Source organism: Pan paniscus, chromosome 8 (assembly GCF_029289425.2).
Source record: "Pan paniscus chromosome 8, NHGRI_mPanPan1-v2.0_pri, whole genome shotgun sequence".
Taxonomy (NCBI): domain Eukaryota; kingdom Metazoa; phylum Chordata; class Mammalia; order Primates; family Hominidae; genus Pan; species Pan paniscus.
The window spans coordinates 39,022,880-39,044,566 of record NC_073257.2 but is presented as its reverse complement, the minus strand read 5'-3'; the positions used below and the strand labels follow the sequence as shown (position 1 = coordinate 39,044,566).

The 21,687-nt window shown below is 39.1% G+C and overlaps 1 protein-coding gene across 1 annotated transcript in view; it reads right to left on the bottom strand.

Annotated features, from left to right (window-relative positions):
* Positions 1-16,038, bottom strand: part of APBB1IP (amyloid beta precursor protein binding family B member 1 interacting protein) — a 232,280-nt gene extending 216,242 nt beyond the window's left edge. Inside the window, exon 1 of the mRNA XM_063607304.1 lies at positions 15,834-16,038. Within this exon, the coding sequence (XP_063463374.1) occupies positions 15,834-15,844 (11 nt within the window). The 5' untranslated portion in view covers positions 15,845-16,038. The remainder of the gene's footprint in view (positions 1-15,833) is intronic.
* Between the last annotated feature and the right edge of the window lie 5,649 nt (positions 16,039-21,687).

The following is a 21,687-nucleotide window of genomic DNA, read 5'->3' as shown; positions in this document are numbered from 1 at the left end:
TCAGACCTTAAGGTTGTCTTCCCTTGTTTCCTAAAAATCGCTATTATTCTGTTCTTTTTCAAGGTGCACTGATTTCACAGTGTTCAAACACACATGTTTTACAATCAATTTGTACATTTAACACAATTATCGCAGTGGTCCTGAGGTGACGTACATCCTCAGCTTACGAAGATAACAAGATTAAGAGATTAAAGACGGGCTTAAGAAATTATAAAAGTATTATTTGGGAACTGATAAATGTCCATATTAAAATGCAATCTTCACAATTTATGTTCCTCTGCCGCAGCTCCAGTGGTCCCTCCATTCGAGGTCCCTGACTTCCCACAACATGCCAGAAGGGGCTTTTCAAAATGTAAATCCATTCATGTCACTCCCTGATGAAAAGAAAGCATGAAATAAAGCAAGCCTGGTTTCAAAGCTCTGCACCTTCTGGCCCTAATTTATTACTCAGACTTACATCCTGTCATTCTCCAAACCAAACCTTGCAAATCCATTAACTTTTCATTAGACTTGCTTTCTGTTTTCTTGTCTCCCTTCCTTAGTTCATTCTGTATCCTTTACCATGAAGTATATTTCCTACCACACATCAACATCTAGTCTCCTTCAAGTTCAGGAAGAAGAAAACTTTATTAGATCATAGAGCATAGGGCAAGTGTGGGTATAGATGTCATCTGAGAATGTTCTTATTACTGCTAAAGTGCATCATTGTTGAGGATTTTATGTGAGATTTGGAAAAGTGGACAAAAGTCTAAAGGATATTAGAAAATTATTTTTAAGTTATCAGGTCCGCTATGGAGCTTTTGCAATTATATGAGACCTGGAACCAGCTTCAAGAAGATCATGATCTGGCAAGTATGCAATGATTACTTTGTTCACTATAGTGTATTTTCCAATATAGTGAATTTTGTTGGAAACGACTCTCTTTATCTTTGACAGGTAGATGTACACACACCCCAGACTGTTCTACAGGTTGCTGGCTTGAGACCCAGAGGCTTCTAGAAAACCAATCTTTATTCTGGTTCTCAGCACAGAGTCAGAAGTGAACTTGAAGCACGCTGGGAGAGCCTGGGGAGGAGGAAGATAGTGCGTTGGTCCTTGAGGTTGTATTGTTGCCTGTATAACTATGATGAATGAGGTGCCCCAGCACAGGTGAGGTGATCTCTAACACACTCCAGATGAGGACTGCCTGGGAGGAGGGAGTTAGGCTTCTAGGGCCATCTGCAGTTGTACATCCGCTGGTCAGGATTTTTGGAGTCCAGAAGAGAAGCTTGCACCTCCAGCTGTTCTGGATGATATTGCCGATCTCTGCCATATGTCATGACTTTACTCTGTGTCCTTTCTATGAATAACCTTTTTCACTTACCTAGGTCAATCTCTTCCCAAACTGTGGAGATCTGAGCCAACACAGACATGTGTCAACATGGTATCAGCTTTCTTTATTTATGTATTTGATCCCTTCAGGTTTTCTGAAAGCTATGCCTTTAAGAAGTGCTGAGCTCTGATGTTTTCCTGAGTGAATTCTTTCAAATGTTCAAGAAATTAAGATAATTATGATGCTTTTATAACTGTACCAGAGCACAGAGCATGAAAAGACTTTTATAAAACCAGCATATACATTTTGACAAAAATAGCACAAAAAGAAAATTATAGACTTCTCTCACATGTGAATATCTATGCAAAAATCCTAAATGACAAGGCAAATAGAATCCAACAATAAACTAAAAGAGTACACAAAGCCAAAAGGGTTTATTCTGAGACTTTAAGAAAGGTTTAATATTAGGATATTTATTAATGTAACTCACCGTATATATAGGTCAAAAGATAAAAATATATAATCACATTGACAGGTATAGAAGAGGCATTTGATAAAAGTCAATGTTTATTCCTGACTTTAAAGAAATCATAGTAAAATACGAATAGGTGAATACTCCCTTAATATGATAAAAGTACATCTTTCCAACCGAAGTGTAGGATTATACTTATGGCAAAATACTGGAAGCAGTCATATTAAAGTCACAAATAAGGCTAAGATGCCACTATTACTACTACTATTTGACATTAATTTACAAAAGTTAATCTTTTCTTATATCAGCAGTAATTAGTGAGGAAATAAAATGAACAGATCAAGTCTTCTCACCACAAAGATGTTTGCAAATATCCCTACAGAGGGATTTAAAAGAAGACAAATAGTGAGGTATTCTCTACTCAGGGATAGGAAGACTTATTGGACATACCAATTCTTCCTAAATCAATATGTGCATTCATTCATTCTTCTTCTTCTTCTTTTTTCAGATGGAGTCTCGTTCTGTCCCTCAGATTGTAGTGGCACAATCTCGGCTCACTGCAACCTCTGCTTCCTGGGTTCAAGCAATTCTCCTGCCTCAGCCTCCTGAGTAGCTGGGATTATGGGTGCCCACCATTACTCTCGGCTAATTTTTGTATTTTTAGTAGAGACGAGGTTTCACAATGTTGGCCAGGCTGGTCTCAAATTCCTGACCGCAAGTCATCCACCCGCCTCAGCCTCCCAAAGTACTGGGTTATAGCCACCACATCCAGCCCAATGTATACATTCTTTAGGATCCCCATGTAAAATTAGATTTGGGGTGGAATTTATCAAAAATAATTCCAAAGTTCATCTATAAAAATAAGTATAAAATAATATTAAGGAAAATTCAGAAAGAGAAGAGTCACGAGAGTAGAACAGTCTTATAATATTAGGCTGTGTTATGAGGCAGTTTTGTTTGTTTGTTTGTTTGTTTGTTTGTTTGTTTTGAGATGGAGTCTTTCTCTGTCGCCCAGGCTGGAGTACAGTGGCGCGATCTTGGCTCACTGCAAGCTCCGCCTCCCAGGTTCACGCCATTCTCCTGATGAGGCAGTTTAATGTAATGGCTAAGGGAGAGTCACTAGGGCCAGACAATCTAGGTTCAGATCTTTACTATTCCACTTAATATGTGTGTGCACTTAGGTAAATTACTGAAATTCTCCATGCCTATGTTCTACTTGTAAAACATGTAAAATAGTGCCTGTATATAATAAGCATTCAACAAACCTTAACCATTGCCATTATGGAGTGACCTTAATTAATAACATAGGATATTTGCATTGTAATAGATGGTGTAATCAATGGAAAGGAATAGAGAATTCAGAAAAAAATGCAAGAACTAATAGGATTACAGTATATAAATAAAAGTAGCATTTCAAATCAGTAGGAAAGGTGAATTACTAATAATGTTGGACCAAGTGGTTAGCCATTAAACATGGATTCTTATATTACTTACATTGCACTTTATTAACACACTTACATTATATTATAGCTCAGAACAATTTTTGGTTACAGTGAAGACTTAAATGTAAGAAATACAATCACAGAAGTACTAATAGAAAACATGAGTAAAAATCGTTTTTATAATCTTGGGATATGGAAGGTCTTTACAAGTAGGCATAAAACCAGAATCCATAAAGAAAATGCTAATAAATATGCTTGTGTGAAAATTTAAGCTTTTTTATGGTGAAAAGAAAACCAACAATCAAAATAAAAATAAAAGCAGCCGGGTGCGGTGGCTCATGCCTGTAATCCTAGCACTTTGGGAGACCAAGGCGGGCAGATCACGAGGTCGAGAGATTGAGACCATCCTGGCCAACATGGTGAAACCCCATCTCTACTAAAATATAAAAATTAGCTGGGTGTGGTGCACCTGCAGTCCCAGCTGCTCGGGAGGCTGAAGCAGGAGAATCGCTTGAACCCGGGAGGCGGAGGTTACAGTGAGCCGAGATTGCGCCACTGCACTCCAGCCTGGGCAACAGAGCGAGACTCCGTCTCAAAATACATACATACATACATACATAAGTAATAAAAGCAAAAACAAAAAGTCCTCTGTAGCTATAAAAAAAGAGGACATTGACAAAACTTAAGATTGACTAAGTTTCTGGGCCTGAAAAAAGAAAAAAATAATTGTTTTTGTGCTAGGAAGGAAGATGAAGAAAAGACAAATGTGGACAAAGAGGGAGGACAGGGCTGACCCTGGGCCATGTCACTGTCTCTACTCCTCACGTAGCCCTAGCCAGGAGGCCTCCCTTTCCCCCAACCCTTTTCTGTTCTCCTGTCTCTTCTCTTCCCATCCTCCTTGTGGCAGAAGCAAGTTTTCCTCTTTTACTCCTGGGCATCAGTTTGGTCATTTTAGAATAGGACCTGACATATAGTAGGTACTCAATAAACATTAGCCATAACAGCAATAATAATAATTTAAAAATTATCTGGTGTGTTACTTCATCTCCTGCAAATACCCATGTCCTCAGTGTCTCATCTCCCATTCCAAAAGGCCCTGCAAAAGGATTTTCTTTTTTAGTGTTCATTTTTTATCGATGTATCATAGTTGTACATATTTTTGGGGTACATGTGATATTTTGGTACATGTATACAATGTGTAATGATAAAATCAGGGAAACTGAGATACTCATCATCTCAATCTTTTTTCTTTATATTGAGAACATTACAATTCTCTTCTAGCTAGTTTGAAATATACAAAAAGAGTTTTCTTAAACAAATGCAATTACCATCCTGAGAGGAATTATGGTGCCAGAGTTAACAGACAAATGCGTGTATGTCTATGTGACTCTCACATTCACACAAACACAATACTTAGAAATATAGCCTCACACATTTGTATATTTCTCAGATTTTGCCCTGTGTTTGCCTCCATGTTCAATCACATATGTAAATACAGAAACATACACATATACCTCAAATATGTTCATATAAGTAAAATTTTTCGATGCCTCTATAAACCTGTATCTTTCTACATCTATATGTTTGTGAATGTATAGAAAGACTCCAGTGTGATAGAACCAAACCTCTTCACGGAGGTTATCTCTATGGAGTGGGGTTGTAAAAGGGCTTCCAGCTTGATTTTCATCTTTCTGCATTGGCTGGATTCTCCACATGTTTTATTATTTTGGCAAAAAAAAATAGACTTAAAAATAAAACACAGTGTTGAAAGAAAGGACTATAAATGGTAAAATGAGGACTGAACATATTCCCAGGTTTTAAATTTTCAGCAAAATACACGAAATGATGTTATCGCTATCGTATGAATGCAGGATGGTTTCTGGAATCTTGGACTCTTTACTTAAAAACAAACCAACAAATAAAAGTTGCTGGTGACCCTCCCTCCTTAGCACAAGGGCACGGAATGAGTGGGCATCACGTGGAGAAACACGCAGCCAGTGCCTCCATCTCTCAGGAGCCCATGATGCAATTGTGGATTATCCAGTCTCCTGACTTTCTTCTCCTTGCTCTTTTTAACATGTTTACTGTTTCTTCTTATATTTAGGGGAAGGGGAATGAAAAGATAATAAATGTAGAACTTAAAATTCTAAATGTCTCTCTCCCTCGTCCCTCCCTCTATCCTCCCTGTGTGTGTGTGTGTGTGTGTGTGTATTTTTCCTAATTTATGTTGTTAGGTGTTTTTAGTGGAATCTCACAGAACCTGTGAATACTGGCAAGTAATATAACACCCTGCTTGTAGCATGTAGAGACAGACTGTAGAGCATTTTATGTTTTGAAAGTTCTGTTAATTACGCCTTGCCCATCTCGGTGATAGCATTCATCAGAATGCTGGCAGTGTGGCTCAGAATCCCCTGTCTCTTGATTTAAACATGCTCAGGTCCAAGCTCTGCTTGTGAAAGGAAGTTGAGGGGTCTAATTACACATGAAGAATCAATAAATTGCAAAAGAAAAGATTTGCCCCCCAAGAGCCACAATAGATAACTAGAAATGAAAGATGAGAAAATGGCAAGAATACCAAATAATAATATTTGGCATGTCCTCAGAAATTGAGGTGAAAGTCTTTATGAGCCAGAAATTTACCAATGATGAGAGCACTCACAGAAGCCACTTGTTACTGAGGGAAGATGACCAGCTCTTCAAATAAAAATGTCATTGTGTTCCATGTTTCTGGCAGTGTAAAAGGAGCAGAAGAAAATAAAAATGAAAACTCAGAAAACATAGTTTTCCTTAGACCAGATGATTCCTAAAACAGCTAAGAGAATCCATTCTTTTTAAGTGAACATTGGAGGGAAAGAATGAAAATGTAAATGCTGTCCGAATTAAAAGACGCATGAAAAATTGGGGGAAATCATGATTTCCTTGAAGAAAATACTGCGACTGCCTAGCACTGCCATGTTGACAGGTTGAAACTATACTGATGACAGTAGGCGTCTAGATGCCAGAACAGGTTCCCTGAGATAATAGTATTGGTGCTGGCTTTCAGGCATTAACTAGGTGCCAGATGTGAGCCCTAAAGATGCTGATGAAAAGGACAACTTCAGGTGGCTTCATCTTTCATTGAACGGTGAATCTGTACGGCACTACTGGGACTATTGCATGTGGATGTTGAAGTTTTAGAAACTGATTATGGGGTGAAAGAATTGGGAAAGAAACCCAAATATTCAGGTGTTCAGTTCAATGTTGAGTTCATGTCTCCCTCAAATTCCTTTCTTCCTTCCTTCCTTCACTCCTTCCTTCCTCCCTCCCTCTCTCCCTCGCTTCCTCCTTTCCTTTCTCCTTTCCCTCATCCCTTCCCTCCTTCCTTGCTTCCTTCCTCTCTTCCTTCCTCCCTCCCTCTACTCCTTCCCTTCTTCCTTTCCTTTCCTTTCTTCCTTCCTTCCTCTCTCTCTTTCTCTCTTCCTTCCTCCCTCCACTCCTCCCCTCCCTTCCTTCCTTCACTTCCTTCCCTGTCTTCCTTCCTTACCTCCTTCCTTCCTTCCTTCCATTCTCCTGTCCTCTCTACTTTCCCCTTTTCTTTCCTTTCCTTTTCCTTTCCTGTCCTTTCCTCTCTTTCTCTTTCTCTTTTTCTTTCTCTTTCTCTTTCTCTTTCTCTCTTTCTCTTTCTTTCTCAGTCTTGCTCTGTCACCCAGGCTGGAGTGCAGTAGTGTGTTCATAGTTCACTGTAGACTTGAACTCCTGTACTCAAGAGATCCTGCCACCTCAGCTTCCTAAAGTGAATGAATTATAAGTATGAGCCATTGTACCAGACCTCTCCCTCAAATTTCTGTTTGCTTTATGTGCCATCAGGTATTTGATGTTTCCCACTTTTTGTTATACTATTTACTAAGGTAAAGTAGTTCACAGCACTAATATATGAAGTATTGGTAGCCATGTTGGAAGACTCGAGGGAATAAATTGTAGTTGAAAATTTAAAAGCTCTGGTGAGAAGCTTTCTATGAGAAAAAAGATGGTGTTTTTCTCAAGTACCATGGCAAAAAGCTAATGAGGCTGTCTGAAATTTTCTTGTAGGATTTTTAAAACATGTCATGGAATATTCTGCATGGGAGGAAAGATGGAAATACAATTTTAGATGATGCAAGTCTCAAGTTACTAATGACAATTCTTAGAATGTTTTGGGAACGTCTGGAATAGTTGAGTTTTGCTTCACATGGAGTCATCCTGTCCTCCCAATGTGAGTCTCTCCGTGTCACTATTGGATACACAATCTTGGGCAAGGTCAGGAGGCAGTTCTTGTTTCAGTCAATATGTGCCATAGTTTCTCCATGGTTCTGAATCCAGCTAGTGTCTAACAGGCCAGATTTGTCAAAAATGGGAGTCACAACAGGGTGGAGGTGGCGGGGGATGAAAGAGGCGACAGAAGAGAGTTGGAAGAAACATGTATCACCATTACTGACTGTGAGTTGCCTTGCACATTGGTGGAGGTATGAGGCCTGTTCACTGTTGTAAACTGAGGGACATTTGTGGGGATGTAGATTCCTGACTGAGATTTCCCTTGAAATCTCAGAAAGAATTCTCTGTAAGCGGCACTGGAGAATTTGTGAGGGAATTCCACTGAGCAAGCAAAAGCTTGGAGCAGGGATCCTGGGTTTTCTTTTCTTTTACTTGAAAGATTTTTCTTATTTTTTTATTAGATGATCCAACTGTATTAGACCGTTCTCATGTTGCTATAAAGAAATACCTGGCCGGGTGTAGTGGCTCACGCCTGTAATCCCAGCATTTTGGGAGGCCGAGGCGGGTGGCTCACCTGAGTCAGGAGTTTGAGACCAGCTCATATGTTGCTATGGGCAACATAGCAAAACCTCATCTCTACAAAAGTACAAAAATTAGCCAGGCATGGTGGCACACACCTGTAATCCCAGCTCCTTGGGAGGCTGAGGTGGACAGATGGCTTGAGCACAGGAGGCAGAGGTTGCAGTGAACTGAGATTGCACCACTGCACTCCAGCCTGGGTGACAGAGACAGACCCTGTCTCAAAAAAAAAAAAAAAATCCTGAAAAGAAATACCTGAGGCTAGGTAATTTACAAAGAAAAGAGGTTTAATCAGCCCACTGTTCTATAGGCTGTATAGGAAGCAAGGTGCTGGACATCTGCTCAGCTTCTGGTGAGACCTCAGGAAGCTTCCAGTCATGGTGGAAGGCAAAGGGGGAGCTGATGTATCATCATGCAAGAGTGAGAGCAGGAGAGGGAGTTGGGGAAGGAGATGTCACACACTTTTAAACAACCAGCCCTCATGAGAATTTAACTCTGTCACCAACCCTTGAGCTGTACATCTTGTATTCCTTTTTCTCTTTGTGCCTGTTTGGAATTTGATGAAATATGATGCAGCAGTAAAGCAGCTGATAACTGTTGGCCACCGTTGGGAATATGCATTAATCAGGTAAGACAGTAATTAAGAGAAAAAAGTCCTGTGAATATTATTTCAGAACCCATTAAAATTCAGAATGACTCATACTTGCTTAAGTAAACAATAGGAACTATTTGGGGCCAAATAATATGTTTTAAGAATTTTAAAATATACTTTCAAAGAAGGAGATTGTAAACTTGAGAGAAAGCTTGCTGAGCTATGCCAAATACATTGTTCCAGGAAACCTGGGCCACCAGGCCTCTGAGGCAGTAAGTGTGTGAGGAAAGAAAATTTAGGAGGCCGAGGCGGGCGGATCACGAGGTCAGGAGATCGAGACCATCCTGGCTAACACGGTGAAACCCCGTCTCTACTAAAAATATAAAAAATTAGCCGGGCGTGGTAGCGGGCGCCTGTAGTCCCAGCTACTCGGGAGGCTGAGGCAGGAGAATGGCGTGAACCCGGGAGGCGGAGCTTGCAGTGAGCCGAGATGGCACCACTGCACTCCAGCCTGGGCGACAGAGCGAGACTCCGTCTCAAAAAAATAATAATAATAAAATAAAATAAATAAAAATAAAAAATAAAAAATAAAAAAAGAAAATTTAGGGAGATGGCTAAGATATTAAGTATTCTCCACATTTCTCAGGTGGAGAGTAGCAGACACAGGGCTATGTCCTCCATTAAGGGAGTTTCTGTCTGACATTTCTCCTGCAGGAATACTTTTGCCCAAGTTTCTTCTCTAAGTGTTTATTTTTTAAACTTTTATTTTAGGTTCAGGGGTCCATGTGCAAGTTTATTATATAGGTAAATTTGTGTTATGGGGGTTTGTTGTACAGATTATTTCATCAGCCAGATACTAAGCCTAGTACCCAATAGTTATTTTTTCTGATTCTCTCCATCCTCCCACCCTCCACGCTCAAGTAGGCCTCAGTGTCTGTTGTTCCCCTCTTTGTGTCCCTGTGTTTGCATCATTTAGCTCCCACTTGTACGTGAGAACATGCAGTATTTGTTTTTCTTTTCCTACATTAGTTTGCTGAGGATAATCCTCTCTAGCTCCATTCATGTTCCTGCAAATGACATGATCTCGTTCATTTTTATGGCTGCATAGTATTCCATGGTGTTTGTGTACCACATTTTCTTTATCCAGTCTGCCATTGATGGGCATTTAGGTTGATTCCATGTCTTTGCTGTTGTGAATCGTGTTGCAATCAACTTACATGTGCATGTGTCTTTTGGTACAATGATTTATATTCCTTTGGGTATATACCCAGTAATGGGATTGATGGGTCAAATGGTATTTCCATGTTTAGCATTGTGAGGGATTGTCATACTGCTTTCCACAATAGTTGAACTGATTTACACTCCCACCAACAGTGTATAAGCATTCCCTTTTCTCTGCAACCTCACTAGCATCTGTTATTTTTTGATTCTTTAGTAATAGTCATTCTGACTGCTGTGATATGATGTCTCATTGTCATTTTGATTTGCATTTCTCTAATAATCAGTGATATTGAGCTTTTTTTCACATGCTTGTTGGCCACATGTATGTATTCTTTGGGAAAGTGTCTGTTTATATCCTTTGCCCACTTTTTAATGGGGTTGTTTGCTTTTTCTTGTATATTTGTTTAAGTTTCTAATAGATGCTGAATATTAGACTTTTGTCAGATGTTTTCCAAGTGTTTGATCCTAAGCTAGGAGTAAGTGCTGTGTTTACTTTCATCCTCTGTTATAACAAGTTCTAAAATATATTTTGTAAAGGTAATAGTTACCTATATGTGAGATAAAATGTATGTATTTTAACTCAGGTTTTCAGTTTGTGATCAAAGCCTCCTTTAATCTAGAGTGATTTTGAAATAGCATAATCGGTATAATATTAATATAGAAATTAAAAAGAAATTATTCAGGCAGATAGTGAGGGTAAGGAAGTCCTCGGTAAGGTTTTCCTTTTAATGAAAAGCAGCCCCCAAATCATTTCTTTTCTAACAAAGAGCAGCCTTAAAAATCGAGCTGCAGACATAGGCAAGCAAACTGGAAGCTTGCACGGGTGAACGACAGCAGCTTGGCCAACAGGAAAAGGCTACGTGGGGCCAAGTATGTTCAACATGGAGGCTCCATCTTCCCTTTTCTTTGTCAACCATGTGTGCAGTAAAGAAGCCGACATGGTGCTGGCCAGGTAAAGAGCCCATTTGCATAATAAAATATTAGAGTGAGGCAGCCAGCTTCTTTGCATGCTATGTAAACGGCACACCTGGCCCAACCAATCTCTTGAGTCCTATGTAAATAAGACACCACCTCCTCAAGCTTGGCTATAAAACCCCATGCATTTCACCTCAGAACCAGAAGACCCACTCTGGCACCCCTCTGTCTGCAGGAGAGAGAACTATTCTATTTTTTTCTTTCTTTTGCCTATTAAATCTCCACTCTTATACTCACTTCTTATGTATTTGTGTCCTCAATTCCCCTGGTGTGAGATGATGAACCTTGGGTATTTACCCCAGACAATGATTCTGCTTCAAGAGTTTCCATAAAGGCAATACTTTTATAAGTATTGACACATTTTATTAAATGCAATATAATGCATCTACCAGTAATGTTTTATTTTGCTCAATATGTGGCTTAAAGACAGTTTTCCATTTTTTAGATCATTCATCAACATTTGAGGATCCAACTGTGTTAATGGTCACCTTTACTAACAGTAATGTACAGCATCAAATAAAATTCCTGTCCCTTATGAGTTTCTGAGTATTGTCTTCTGTGTAAACATTGGTTATTCTTATTTATTTCAATTATTTCAACTTTTATATTCATAAAATATTTATCAGCACCTACCATGTGTCAGGCACAGTGTGGGTACATGAATATAATAGAGCATAATCCCAGGCCTCAAAAAACCCACAGCCTGAGGAGGGAAACAGCCAAATACACAAATAAATTGCTCACATGCTTAGGTGTTTGCAACCATTCAGGCCTAGGCACAGAACAGGCCACACCCTGTACTAGTACACTCTGTGTAGTGCGTTGGGGAGTCCAACATAGTTGGAGAGGCTGGAAGAGGAAGTGGTGGGTGACTTGGGGCTTGGAAAGGAGAAATTGTCAAGAGCTTAGGTTGGAGAGATAAGAAAGAACTGGATCATAAAGGGTTTGTATGTCATGCTCGGGAATTTGGACTTAGTATTGCAGATGTAAAAAGTTTTAAGGAGGGCAGTTATAGGACACTTTGGTAAGAGAGTGGGAGATGGTGTGAAAGGTGGAATGTTGGACCAGGAGATTAGCTCTTTGAAAGTATCATTATTCAACCAGGTGCAGTGGCTCACACCTGTAATCCCAGCATTTTGGGAGGCCGAGGCGGGTTCATCACCTGAGGTCAGGAGTTCGAGACTGGCCTGGCCAACATGGTGAAACTCCATCTCTACTAAAAATACAAATAAAGAGATAAAAAAAAACTAGCAGGGTGTGGTTGCGTGCACCTATAATCCCAGCTACTCGGTGGAATCGCTAGAACCAGGGAGGCGGAGATTGTGATGAGCTGAGATGGCACCACTACACTCCAGCCTGGGCTCTGTCTTAAAAAAAAATAAAAATAAAATAAAGAATCATTATTCTTTTTTTTTTACATCTAACTTTATTGCACAGGCTGGTCTTGAACTCCTGGCCTCAAGTGATTCTCCCGCCTCAGTCTCCCAAAGTGCTGGGCTTACAGACCACTGTGAGCCAGACCAGTATCACTATTCTTGATGGTTAGAGAAGTGGGAACCAGTAAGAAACCTATTTTGATATGCATAAAAACACATACTCCATTGATATATTTATGAAAATTATATAGAGTTTTGGAAAAGGGTATTTTAAAGGCTGCAGTGAAACTCTTAGGAGAAACTAGAAGTGAAACCTTTTAAAAGCACATTTTGAGTTCTTTCATAGTAAAATGTATTACTCAGATTAATTATGTGAAAATTTGAATTTTTAATATTCATGGATTTCAATTTTCCCAAAGCAGGGTTTGGATGAGTAAAAGCAAAGTTGGAGCAATTCAGGCCTAGAAACTCCAAAGCAACTACCATTACATTCAATCCCATTCAAACAAGGCACATGTTTAGAGGGTTTAAATGTGCTTGTTAAGAAACAAAAACAAAACTCTGGATTTAATATAATTTTTAAAAGATATGATTTTACAACTCCTTTTTTGGGGGAGGCATTTAAAAAATCTATTTTGAAAATATATAGGACAAAAAATGGAAGAATTTAAGCTTTCCACACTGATGTGAAAAAGTATACGGGTTAAGGTGATGTCACCAAAATGGCAGAGTAGAAGTAATCTGACTTCACTCTCCCATACAGAAAATGAAACAGAACTAGCCAGTGTAAAGATCATCACCACCAATATCCAAGAACTCAAAACCGAGGCTGTGACAATCCCTGGAGACACAAAGACGTGAAAAACTGCAAGCAGAACATACAATAAATTGATTTCTCTATCCATAATGGCCTTCCTTCAAACTGCGAGGCACTTCCTGGAAATGTCACCCAGCACTCACGCTTTCAGCACCGGAAAAAGGGAGGTCAAGGTGGACAGCCATCTTCCCCAATATCTTGAATTCCTATGCAGGAAAGCTGTTCCTGTCTCAGCCCATGGGAAGCATCATGAGTGTCTGCAGCCAGAAGGACCCTGAGGGCATCTGGGAGCTAGACAGAAGAGGTGGGGCAAGCAGCCCCAGTGCATACAACTTGGGAGCTGCTCTCTATCCCGGGGAAAGAGATGCCAAATCAGAGAGGCAGTTTGGCAGCACCATGCTGTAGGAGGTGCACTGCCTGGATCCTTGAGGGCACAAACCCCTAGCCAGCTTTCCCACCCAGCCAGGGAATCCCCTCTGGGACACCTTCTTTCCAAGATGGGCAGTGCTTTGAAAGGCTGCAAAAGCTGCAGCAAACCTGGTCTTAGGGCACCATCTAGTGCCAAAAAGGAGGTAGTGATCTAGTGCTAAGGGAATTAACAGGCAAATTTCACGGGTAACCTCTAAACGCACATATGCTAGTAAGAGCAAAGTAACACAGACAGCAAAGACTGGAAAAAATAACGAATCCTTCAATGCGAAGACATAGTTGTATGTTTATAAGAAACAACAGCAAATAGGGAACCATGACCTCCTTAAATGGACAGAGCAAGATTCCAGTACTGACCCTAATGAAATAGTGATATGTAAGTTCTCAGATGAAGAATCCAAACTAGCAGTTTTGAGGAAACTGCAAACTCCAAGATAACATATAGAAGCAATTCAGAAATGTATCAGAGAAATTTAACAAGCAGATTGAAATAATTTTTTAAAAAATTAAACAAATTTTAGAACTGGGAAATACATTGGCTGAACTGAAAAATGCATCAGAAGGTCTCAACAGCAGAACTAATAAGGCAGAAGAAAGAAGTAGTGAGCTCAAAGACAGACTATTTGAAAATACATAGCCAGTGGAGAAAAAAAGAATAAAAGAATAAAAGGAATAAAGAATTCCCATGAAATCTAGAAAATAACCCCAGAAGAGCAAATCTAAGTCATTTGCCTTCAAGAGGGAGTTGAGAAAGAGCAAGCAGCAGAAAGTTTTTTCAAGGAAATTAGAACTAAAAAAGAATGTTTTCCTACAATGTATTTTATTGGAGAATACCCAAATAATGAAATATCCGTTGTTTAATTTAATATAACTTTAGATTCGAAATTATGGCAAGTTTGTTTATGAGTATTCCATTACATTTATCTACTTATTTTAATCATTTACCTAGATTATTTATCAAAACTGCAATAGTCATCATTTAAAGTTATGAAACCGCCATTGCAAAATTATAACTGAGACAGTGAAAACGACCTGACGTAACTGACTTGTTTCTAGCCTCCAAGCTATTCTTGTTCATTAACTTAGCTTATAGTTTAGCTTTGAAACAAAGATAACAGTCCTTTCCCAGAACAAACTTCCTTCATGTCTGTGGACTAGACTGCCTAAGGCCACAAGATTATAAGTTAGGATATTTTTACTAAATAATTCAAGATTTAGCTATCTCCATTAAACCAATATTAATATTTCATTTATTAAAAATTACACAAGCAAAGATCATTCTGTTTTGGGACAAATTATAGTTTTGTAGCTTCTATGCCAAATTTTGACACCTTATAGTATTTGGTAGAGATAAGTATGAAATTGTGTGATCAATAAATGCAAACAAAAATGTATGTCGGCAACTCTTAAGACATCTCTAATATTACTTTACCAATAATTTTTAAAGCTAGCTTGTTTATTAAAGATTTTCTTTTAGTCACATAACTTGAAAAAGCATTTGACTAGTCTTTTCTATTTTTCTGTTAAAATATTTAAGCACTTTTATTTTTCTTTGAGCCAATTAATCAGAACTCTTTTATATATTTTCAATAGTGAAACATGGTGTATACAAGACATAAATACATAGACATATTAGGCATGCCAATAGAAAACCATTTTATAGATTTGTAAGACCGCCTTTCTCCTATCTTTTAACTGTATCTTTGAGTTCCGGGCAGAGCCCACACTGAATCCTGGGTTTTCAAAAAGGTAGAAGTATTATGAGGTTAGACCATGTGATGCTTTTACAGTGCACTTAAAAAATTTTTTTTCCAAACAAAGACATTTCTAAGTGTCTAAATTACACTTTCTCTTAAAAGCCCCAGAGTAGCTTCTGTTGAAATAGCTATTAATGAAGAAAACAGAATTCAGTTAACTGAGAAGAAAAAACTTTTGCTCAAAAAGACAAGGTCCTAGGAGAGAAATAAACAAAAACAAAAACAAAAACATGAAGGCCTTTTAAATACAAACACGCCCACATACATATACACATCTTGGATGTTAGCTTTCAGTTAAGCTGACTCTCAACCACTGAGCTTCTAAAAAATATTTTTCCTTCCCAGAGGCCTCCCAGCAGGAATGGACCCAATACCTTCCATTTTCAAGTTTACATGATATCAAAGGAAATAAGACCAATACACAAATAAGTGGAGGCAAAGTTTGGACAACATAAGGGGGAGCGCACTGGGCAAAACAGACTCAAAACCAACTCAAAACCTGATCTTAACCAAAATGCAAAGTGGGTGTACGAGCGAGCCCTATTTCTCCCCACGGTCGTACCGGACAAATGGCTTATCAATCCCAGATAGTAAAACAATAGGCTCCTGTCATACAATCCGGTTAACTCACCTTTTGAGCATGTCTGCTCTTGATCTCCGTTCTTCCCCAGTAGTGAAAGAGATGTGCAGTTTTTACCCACAGGGCCCTTCAAAAGGGTTCCCGGGAAAATCTCACTGGCAGCTGCTGGGATCCTCCTGAACACTGTCTGGTCACAAGCCTCTGGCTGCTGGACACAGCACCGTCCTGGTCTCTCCTGGCTGGCATGCCACATTCTGTTTCCAGGCCAAACTGAGGGTTAGGCTGCTATTTCTTGCGGCCCAATAACGAGATGCAGATGAACTGGGAAGGAAGAGAGTTTTTATTTCTGTAACCAGTTACAGGGAGAAGGCCTGGAAATTATCACCAGACAAACTCAAAATTAGAAAGTTTTCTAGAGCTTATATGTCTACGTGTAAGTGTGCATTCATCTAAAGACATAAGTGATTAACTTTTTTTAATCTATAACTAAGGTCTAGTCCTGAAGACCTTCGTCTGGAGCCTCAGTAAATTTACTTAATCTAAATGGTTCCAGGTGGTGGGGTGATTACTCTTGTCTCCTGCTAAATCACGGAGGTCTGGGGATTTACTTCAGACCCGCAGTAAACTTGTTTGTGGAAGCCTGGAGAGTTTCTTCAGACCCACAATAAAACTTGTTTAATCATGCTTTAAGGCCCAGAAAAAAGCCTAGGCAAAGCTCTTGGTGGGCTTTTGTTACATTCCAGCCTTTATATAAGCGCACTGGCTTTTTTAGCTTTCAATATTTAACTTAACCACTCAGTCAGTACTGAAACTGTTGTTACGGAGGCTTGCATTAGTGACACCTGGCCTGCCACAATACTGCTGCCTTCAGGGAGCTTACAGCCTAACACATTTGGTTTGCAGTGGGAGAGAACCCCTGCCCTAGTTTTCAGGCACTTGGCATTCAGTAGAGGTCTAAGTGCAGTGGTGGAAATATTCTCAGTGCATGAAGCAGTTTTTATGTTCCCAAAATTTCACTGCTATTTTTCTTGAAGCACATATTTTCCTCATACCTTTAAGACCCCAGGGCGTACAGCAGTGATGGAAGCAGGTGAGGAAGAAAACATTGCTAGATAGAGATGGGCATTAGTAGCATTGTTGAAGGGAGGTATCAGGGAACCTGACTGCTTGGAATAAGAAAGAGAGATGATCACAATTTTGACAACCAGGTTCTATATTCAGCTAGGAATAGAAAAACGTCCTAGGAAAGAATAAAATGGTCGAAACATCAAAATGCTTACAGAATTTCTGGCAAAACTTTGGTAACATTTTTTTCTCTTCTACATTCTTCCAGAAAATTCCATTGTAACTCACTGAGGTCACGGCATTCTGATAGCTGCCAAGCAGAGTCATGGTTCTTTTGTAATTGCTAATAAATCATTCACTTTGAAAATTTCCTTAGAGAAATGATTTAATTCTGTAGAACCAGTTTTTGAGCAGGGGCAATGAGCAATGATTGGGGTCAGTTTTCCAGTTATTGAATTACTGATTGGAGGCTCTGTCAAGGTCTGGTTTACCCAGAGCTATAATAGTTTAACTATCATTGACCATGAACATATTCAGGGGTTGAACTCTCCTGACTTGTGGTAGACAGCCCTAAATCAGATTTCAGACAGATGTTTTTTCATTGCACAAATGTTTTCATCACACAGATGTTTTTCATTGTAGGTGTGTGTGTTTTGGACTATTACAAAAGTCCAGAGTTAAATAGTCCCTGAAAAGAAGAGCATCTGCTGCTATAATGAATTTGCCAACACATTACAGGTTGGCCAGGGTGAGAGAGAGAGAGAGAGAGAGAGAGAGGTGTGTTTTGAGGTGTTAAGGTTGTGGCAGGGCAGAGAACAGGGGAATCCATGCCTTGAATATAGTGATGTATAGAATTTGTTACATAGAGTTATCGGACCTCAAAATACAAACCTCTGAGCCTCCCAGTAGGTATTTTAAGTACAATTGAGAACAAGCATAGGGCCCTACAAATAGCTGTGTAGGAGTGCACGGCACAACTTCAGAGGTCACGTTCACATAAACTGGGATGTGGATGGTGCCCCCTGGAATTATGCAAAACAGGAGCTCTGGTGTCTTTAAATTCTCGGTGCCTGAAGACCTGAGGTACACAGTAAGTCTTTGTTGAATCAGTTTTGTGTGGGCCTTTAAATTTCTCAACAATGTTGTCCACTCCTTTTTCTCCCAAACATTTGGCCCCTCGGAGGAGTTTCTGATACAGTCCACTGAGGCATTTTAATATATCTCTCTCAAAAATTGACATGCAAAGTAGAAAATATATGGATATTTAGCATTCATTCCGTAAACATCTATTAGATGCCTACCATGTTCCAGAAACTGTTTTTCATGCTGAGGATTATAGCAGGGAAAAAATAAACAAAAATCTCTGCCATCGTGGAGTTCTATTTCAGTTAACATACAGGATTCCAGTAGCAAATTTTACAATTAGATTATTTCTACATGTGTATATATAAATCATACATATATAAAACTTAGAAATTTTGGATATATATAAAAAATGAGAATTTTATACGTACATATATGTGTACATATACTTATATATGTGTGTATACATGCCTACATATGCACACACATAGAAATTTACATCCAAATAAGTGATATTGAATATTTACAAAAATTAATCATATATTGGCCAGACAGTAGATGTTGCTAAGTTGCATTATACAGGCCATATATATATATAGGTGATGTAACTTGTTTTATTTTGTTTTTCAATTTTTATCTTAAGTTCTGCGGTACATGTGCAGGATGTGCAGGTTTGTTACATGGGTAAACGTGTGCCATGGTGGTTTGCTGCACAGATCAACCCATCACCTAGCTATTAAGCCCAGCAAGCATCCATTAACTATTCTTCCTCATGCTCTCCCTCCCCTGGCCTCCCCCAACAATAGGCCCCAGTGTGTGTTTCTCCCCTCCCTGTATCCACGTGTTCTCATAGTTCAGCTCCCACCTGTAAGTGAGGACATGTGGTGCTTGGTTTTCTGTTCCTGTGTTAGTTTGCTGAGGTTAGTTTTGGTTTCCTGTTCCTATGTTAGTTTGCTGAGGATAACGTCTTCCATTTCATGTCCCTGCAAAAGACATGATCTTGTTTCTTTTTATGGCTGCATGGTATTCCGTGGTGTATGTACCACATTTTGTTTATCCAGTCTGTCACTGATGGGCATTTGGATTGATTCCATGTCTTTACTATTGTGAATAGTGCTGCAATGAACATACACATGCATGTATCTTTATAATAAGATGATTTATATTCCTTTATATTCCTTATACACCCAGTAGTGGGATTGCTTGGTCAAATGGTATTTCTGCTTCTAGATTTTTGAAAATTGCCACGCTGTCTTCCACAATGGTTGAACTAATTTGTATTCCCACCAACAGTGTAAAAGCATTCCTTTTTTCCCCACAACCTCACCAGCATCTGTTGTTTCTTAACTCTTTAATGATTGTAATTCTGACTGTCATAAGATGGTATCTCATTGTGGTTTTGATTTACATTTCTCTACCAGTGATGACGAGCTTTTTTTCATATGTTTGTTGGCTGCATGAATGTCATCTTTTGAGAAGTGTCTGCTCGTGTCCTTTGCCCACTTTTTATTAGGATTTTTTGTGTTTTTTTTTCTCGTAAATTTGTTTAAGTTCCTTGTAGACTCTGAATATTATACCTTTGCAAGATGGATAGATTGCAAAAATTTTCTCCCATTCTGCAGGTTGTCTGTTCACTCTGATAATAGTTTCTTTTGCTATGCAGAAGCTCTTTAGTTTAATTAGATCACATTTCTCAATTTTTGCTTTTGTTGTAATGGCTTTTGGCATTTTCGTCATGAAATCTTTGCCCATGCCTATGTCCCGAATGGTATTGTACAGGCTATATTTTTAACTATGCTTCACTACAACTAGAAAATAAAAACAAGAAAATTAAAAAAAAAAACTCATCTCATGAAAATTAAAAATACTGTTCTATATGCTTTATGTGTTAAAAAGAAAATCAAAACCTAAATTATAGACAAGAAGTAAATAATGACAATTAAGAAATAAATGACAATGAACGTACTTAATACCTATGGCAAGAGGGAGAAGCAGTACTCAGAGGAACCTCTATCGACTTAAATGCATGTTCTAGGAAAAGAGAAAGGTTCAGAACTGGAGCAGAGAGACCCATGAGAAGGCGATTGTTGCCTGAGCTTTTCAGGTGAGTGTGTTAAGTGTTTGGATACGGGCTATTTCGTAGGTAAAGCTGATAAAATTGCTGACATACTGGGTGAGTTGGTGAGGAAGAGAGAGCAAATTAGCCATTGCTTGATAACATTTCAGTGAAATGTATACCAGCCAATATGACAATTAAATCAAACATTTACATTTTAAGCTCTTGCCGATCCCCATTGGAAAAGAAAGTTTCTATTTCTAATGGAAGGAATTTCAGGAATCAGCAAGAAAAGGAGTAAAACTTTGGGGTTGGGTTGGGGAGGAGCAGAAACTCCCTGAGATAATTCCACACACTTACAAGACCTATTGGGGAATCAACTGGACTGACTTCTTTTGGGATGGTCTTGGTGGCTGTGGAGGGAGGGAACAGGGGTAGGTGATGTGTGGGTATGGGTAGAGGAGGAAGGAGGCAAGTATCAGAAGGGCTGGTGCACAGGCAGCCCTTCTGTATCCTCTACCACTGAATTAGGCATGTATCCAGCCAAGGCTATGTGAGACCTGGTGGCCGTGAGCAGTTTCCTGCATGGGGTCTTCCATGGGTTCGCCCTGGACAAGGAGCCCTTCTGGCCAAGGCCTTGCTGAAGGCTCCCTCCCTCCAGTTGCTTCCCTGCCTCTTGCTTCCTTGCCTGAATACACACTGGCCATCTGCCCTTCCAGGCCTCTCTCCTGTCCTTCCAAGCTTCACAGATTGTATCATCTGTTTTCTTGCAAGTCTGCATAATTTAGTCAGTATTTAAAAATGTTCTATACTATAACCTCACTGACAACTGCAAGAAATGGCCTGGGAGGTTGTGGCACGGGATGCTAGTTTAGATGCCGCCACTCACTGGCTTGGCGACATTGTTTGTCTCCCTGTGCCTCAGTTTCTGCATATATCAATAATGGAGTTGAATGAGATGATGTCCTCTAGCTCCTTTGTTTGGAATCCCTAACAATATGTCAACTTGGAACACATATCTCAGAAATAAGTGGTTTGTTAGAAAGCTTCCTATTTGTGAGTACTGTGTGATGTTACTATAACTCCTTTTAGTAAATTTGACTTATTTTGATAACTATTTTCCTTAGTCTTAGTCTCCATTGACCATGGTTCATGATTTTCCAATTTAAAAGCCTAAGTGTAAAAATGGGAGAAAAATCACAGAAGAGGTTTGGAAAAAAGGGTTTTGAAAGTAAGTTTATTTAAAGGAAGAATAAACACTTGGATTTTCATTGTTTAAGGGAGAACAATTCTGAAAATAACTATTCTTGTGCCATTTCTTTTTGTGTGTGTGTCAGCCAACAGGAGGTAAATATCATGTGCTATTTCTTAACTGTTTAGCACATAGATCGAATAAACCAGAGATCAATTAAACCTATAGACAGTATTTTTAAAAAAAACTCTTGTCTGGAAAGTCTGGTAAATCAAGTTTATCCTAAAACTGCCTCCATATATATTTTAAGTTCAGCCTAAAGGTTTCTCCGTACATCGTGAACTATGATCTAAATGGAGTTATAAACAGACTGTAATCTATTCTGTGCTAATCCCCAAGTTTTGGCCAATCAAAAGTGGCTAACTGTTCAAACTTTGTTCAAATAAGACAAACGCTGAGCTGTAACCAATCCGGCTGTGTCTGTAACTCACTTCCATTTTCTGTACATC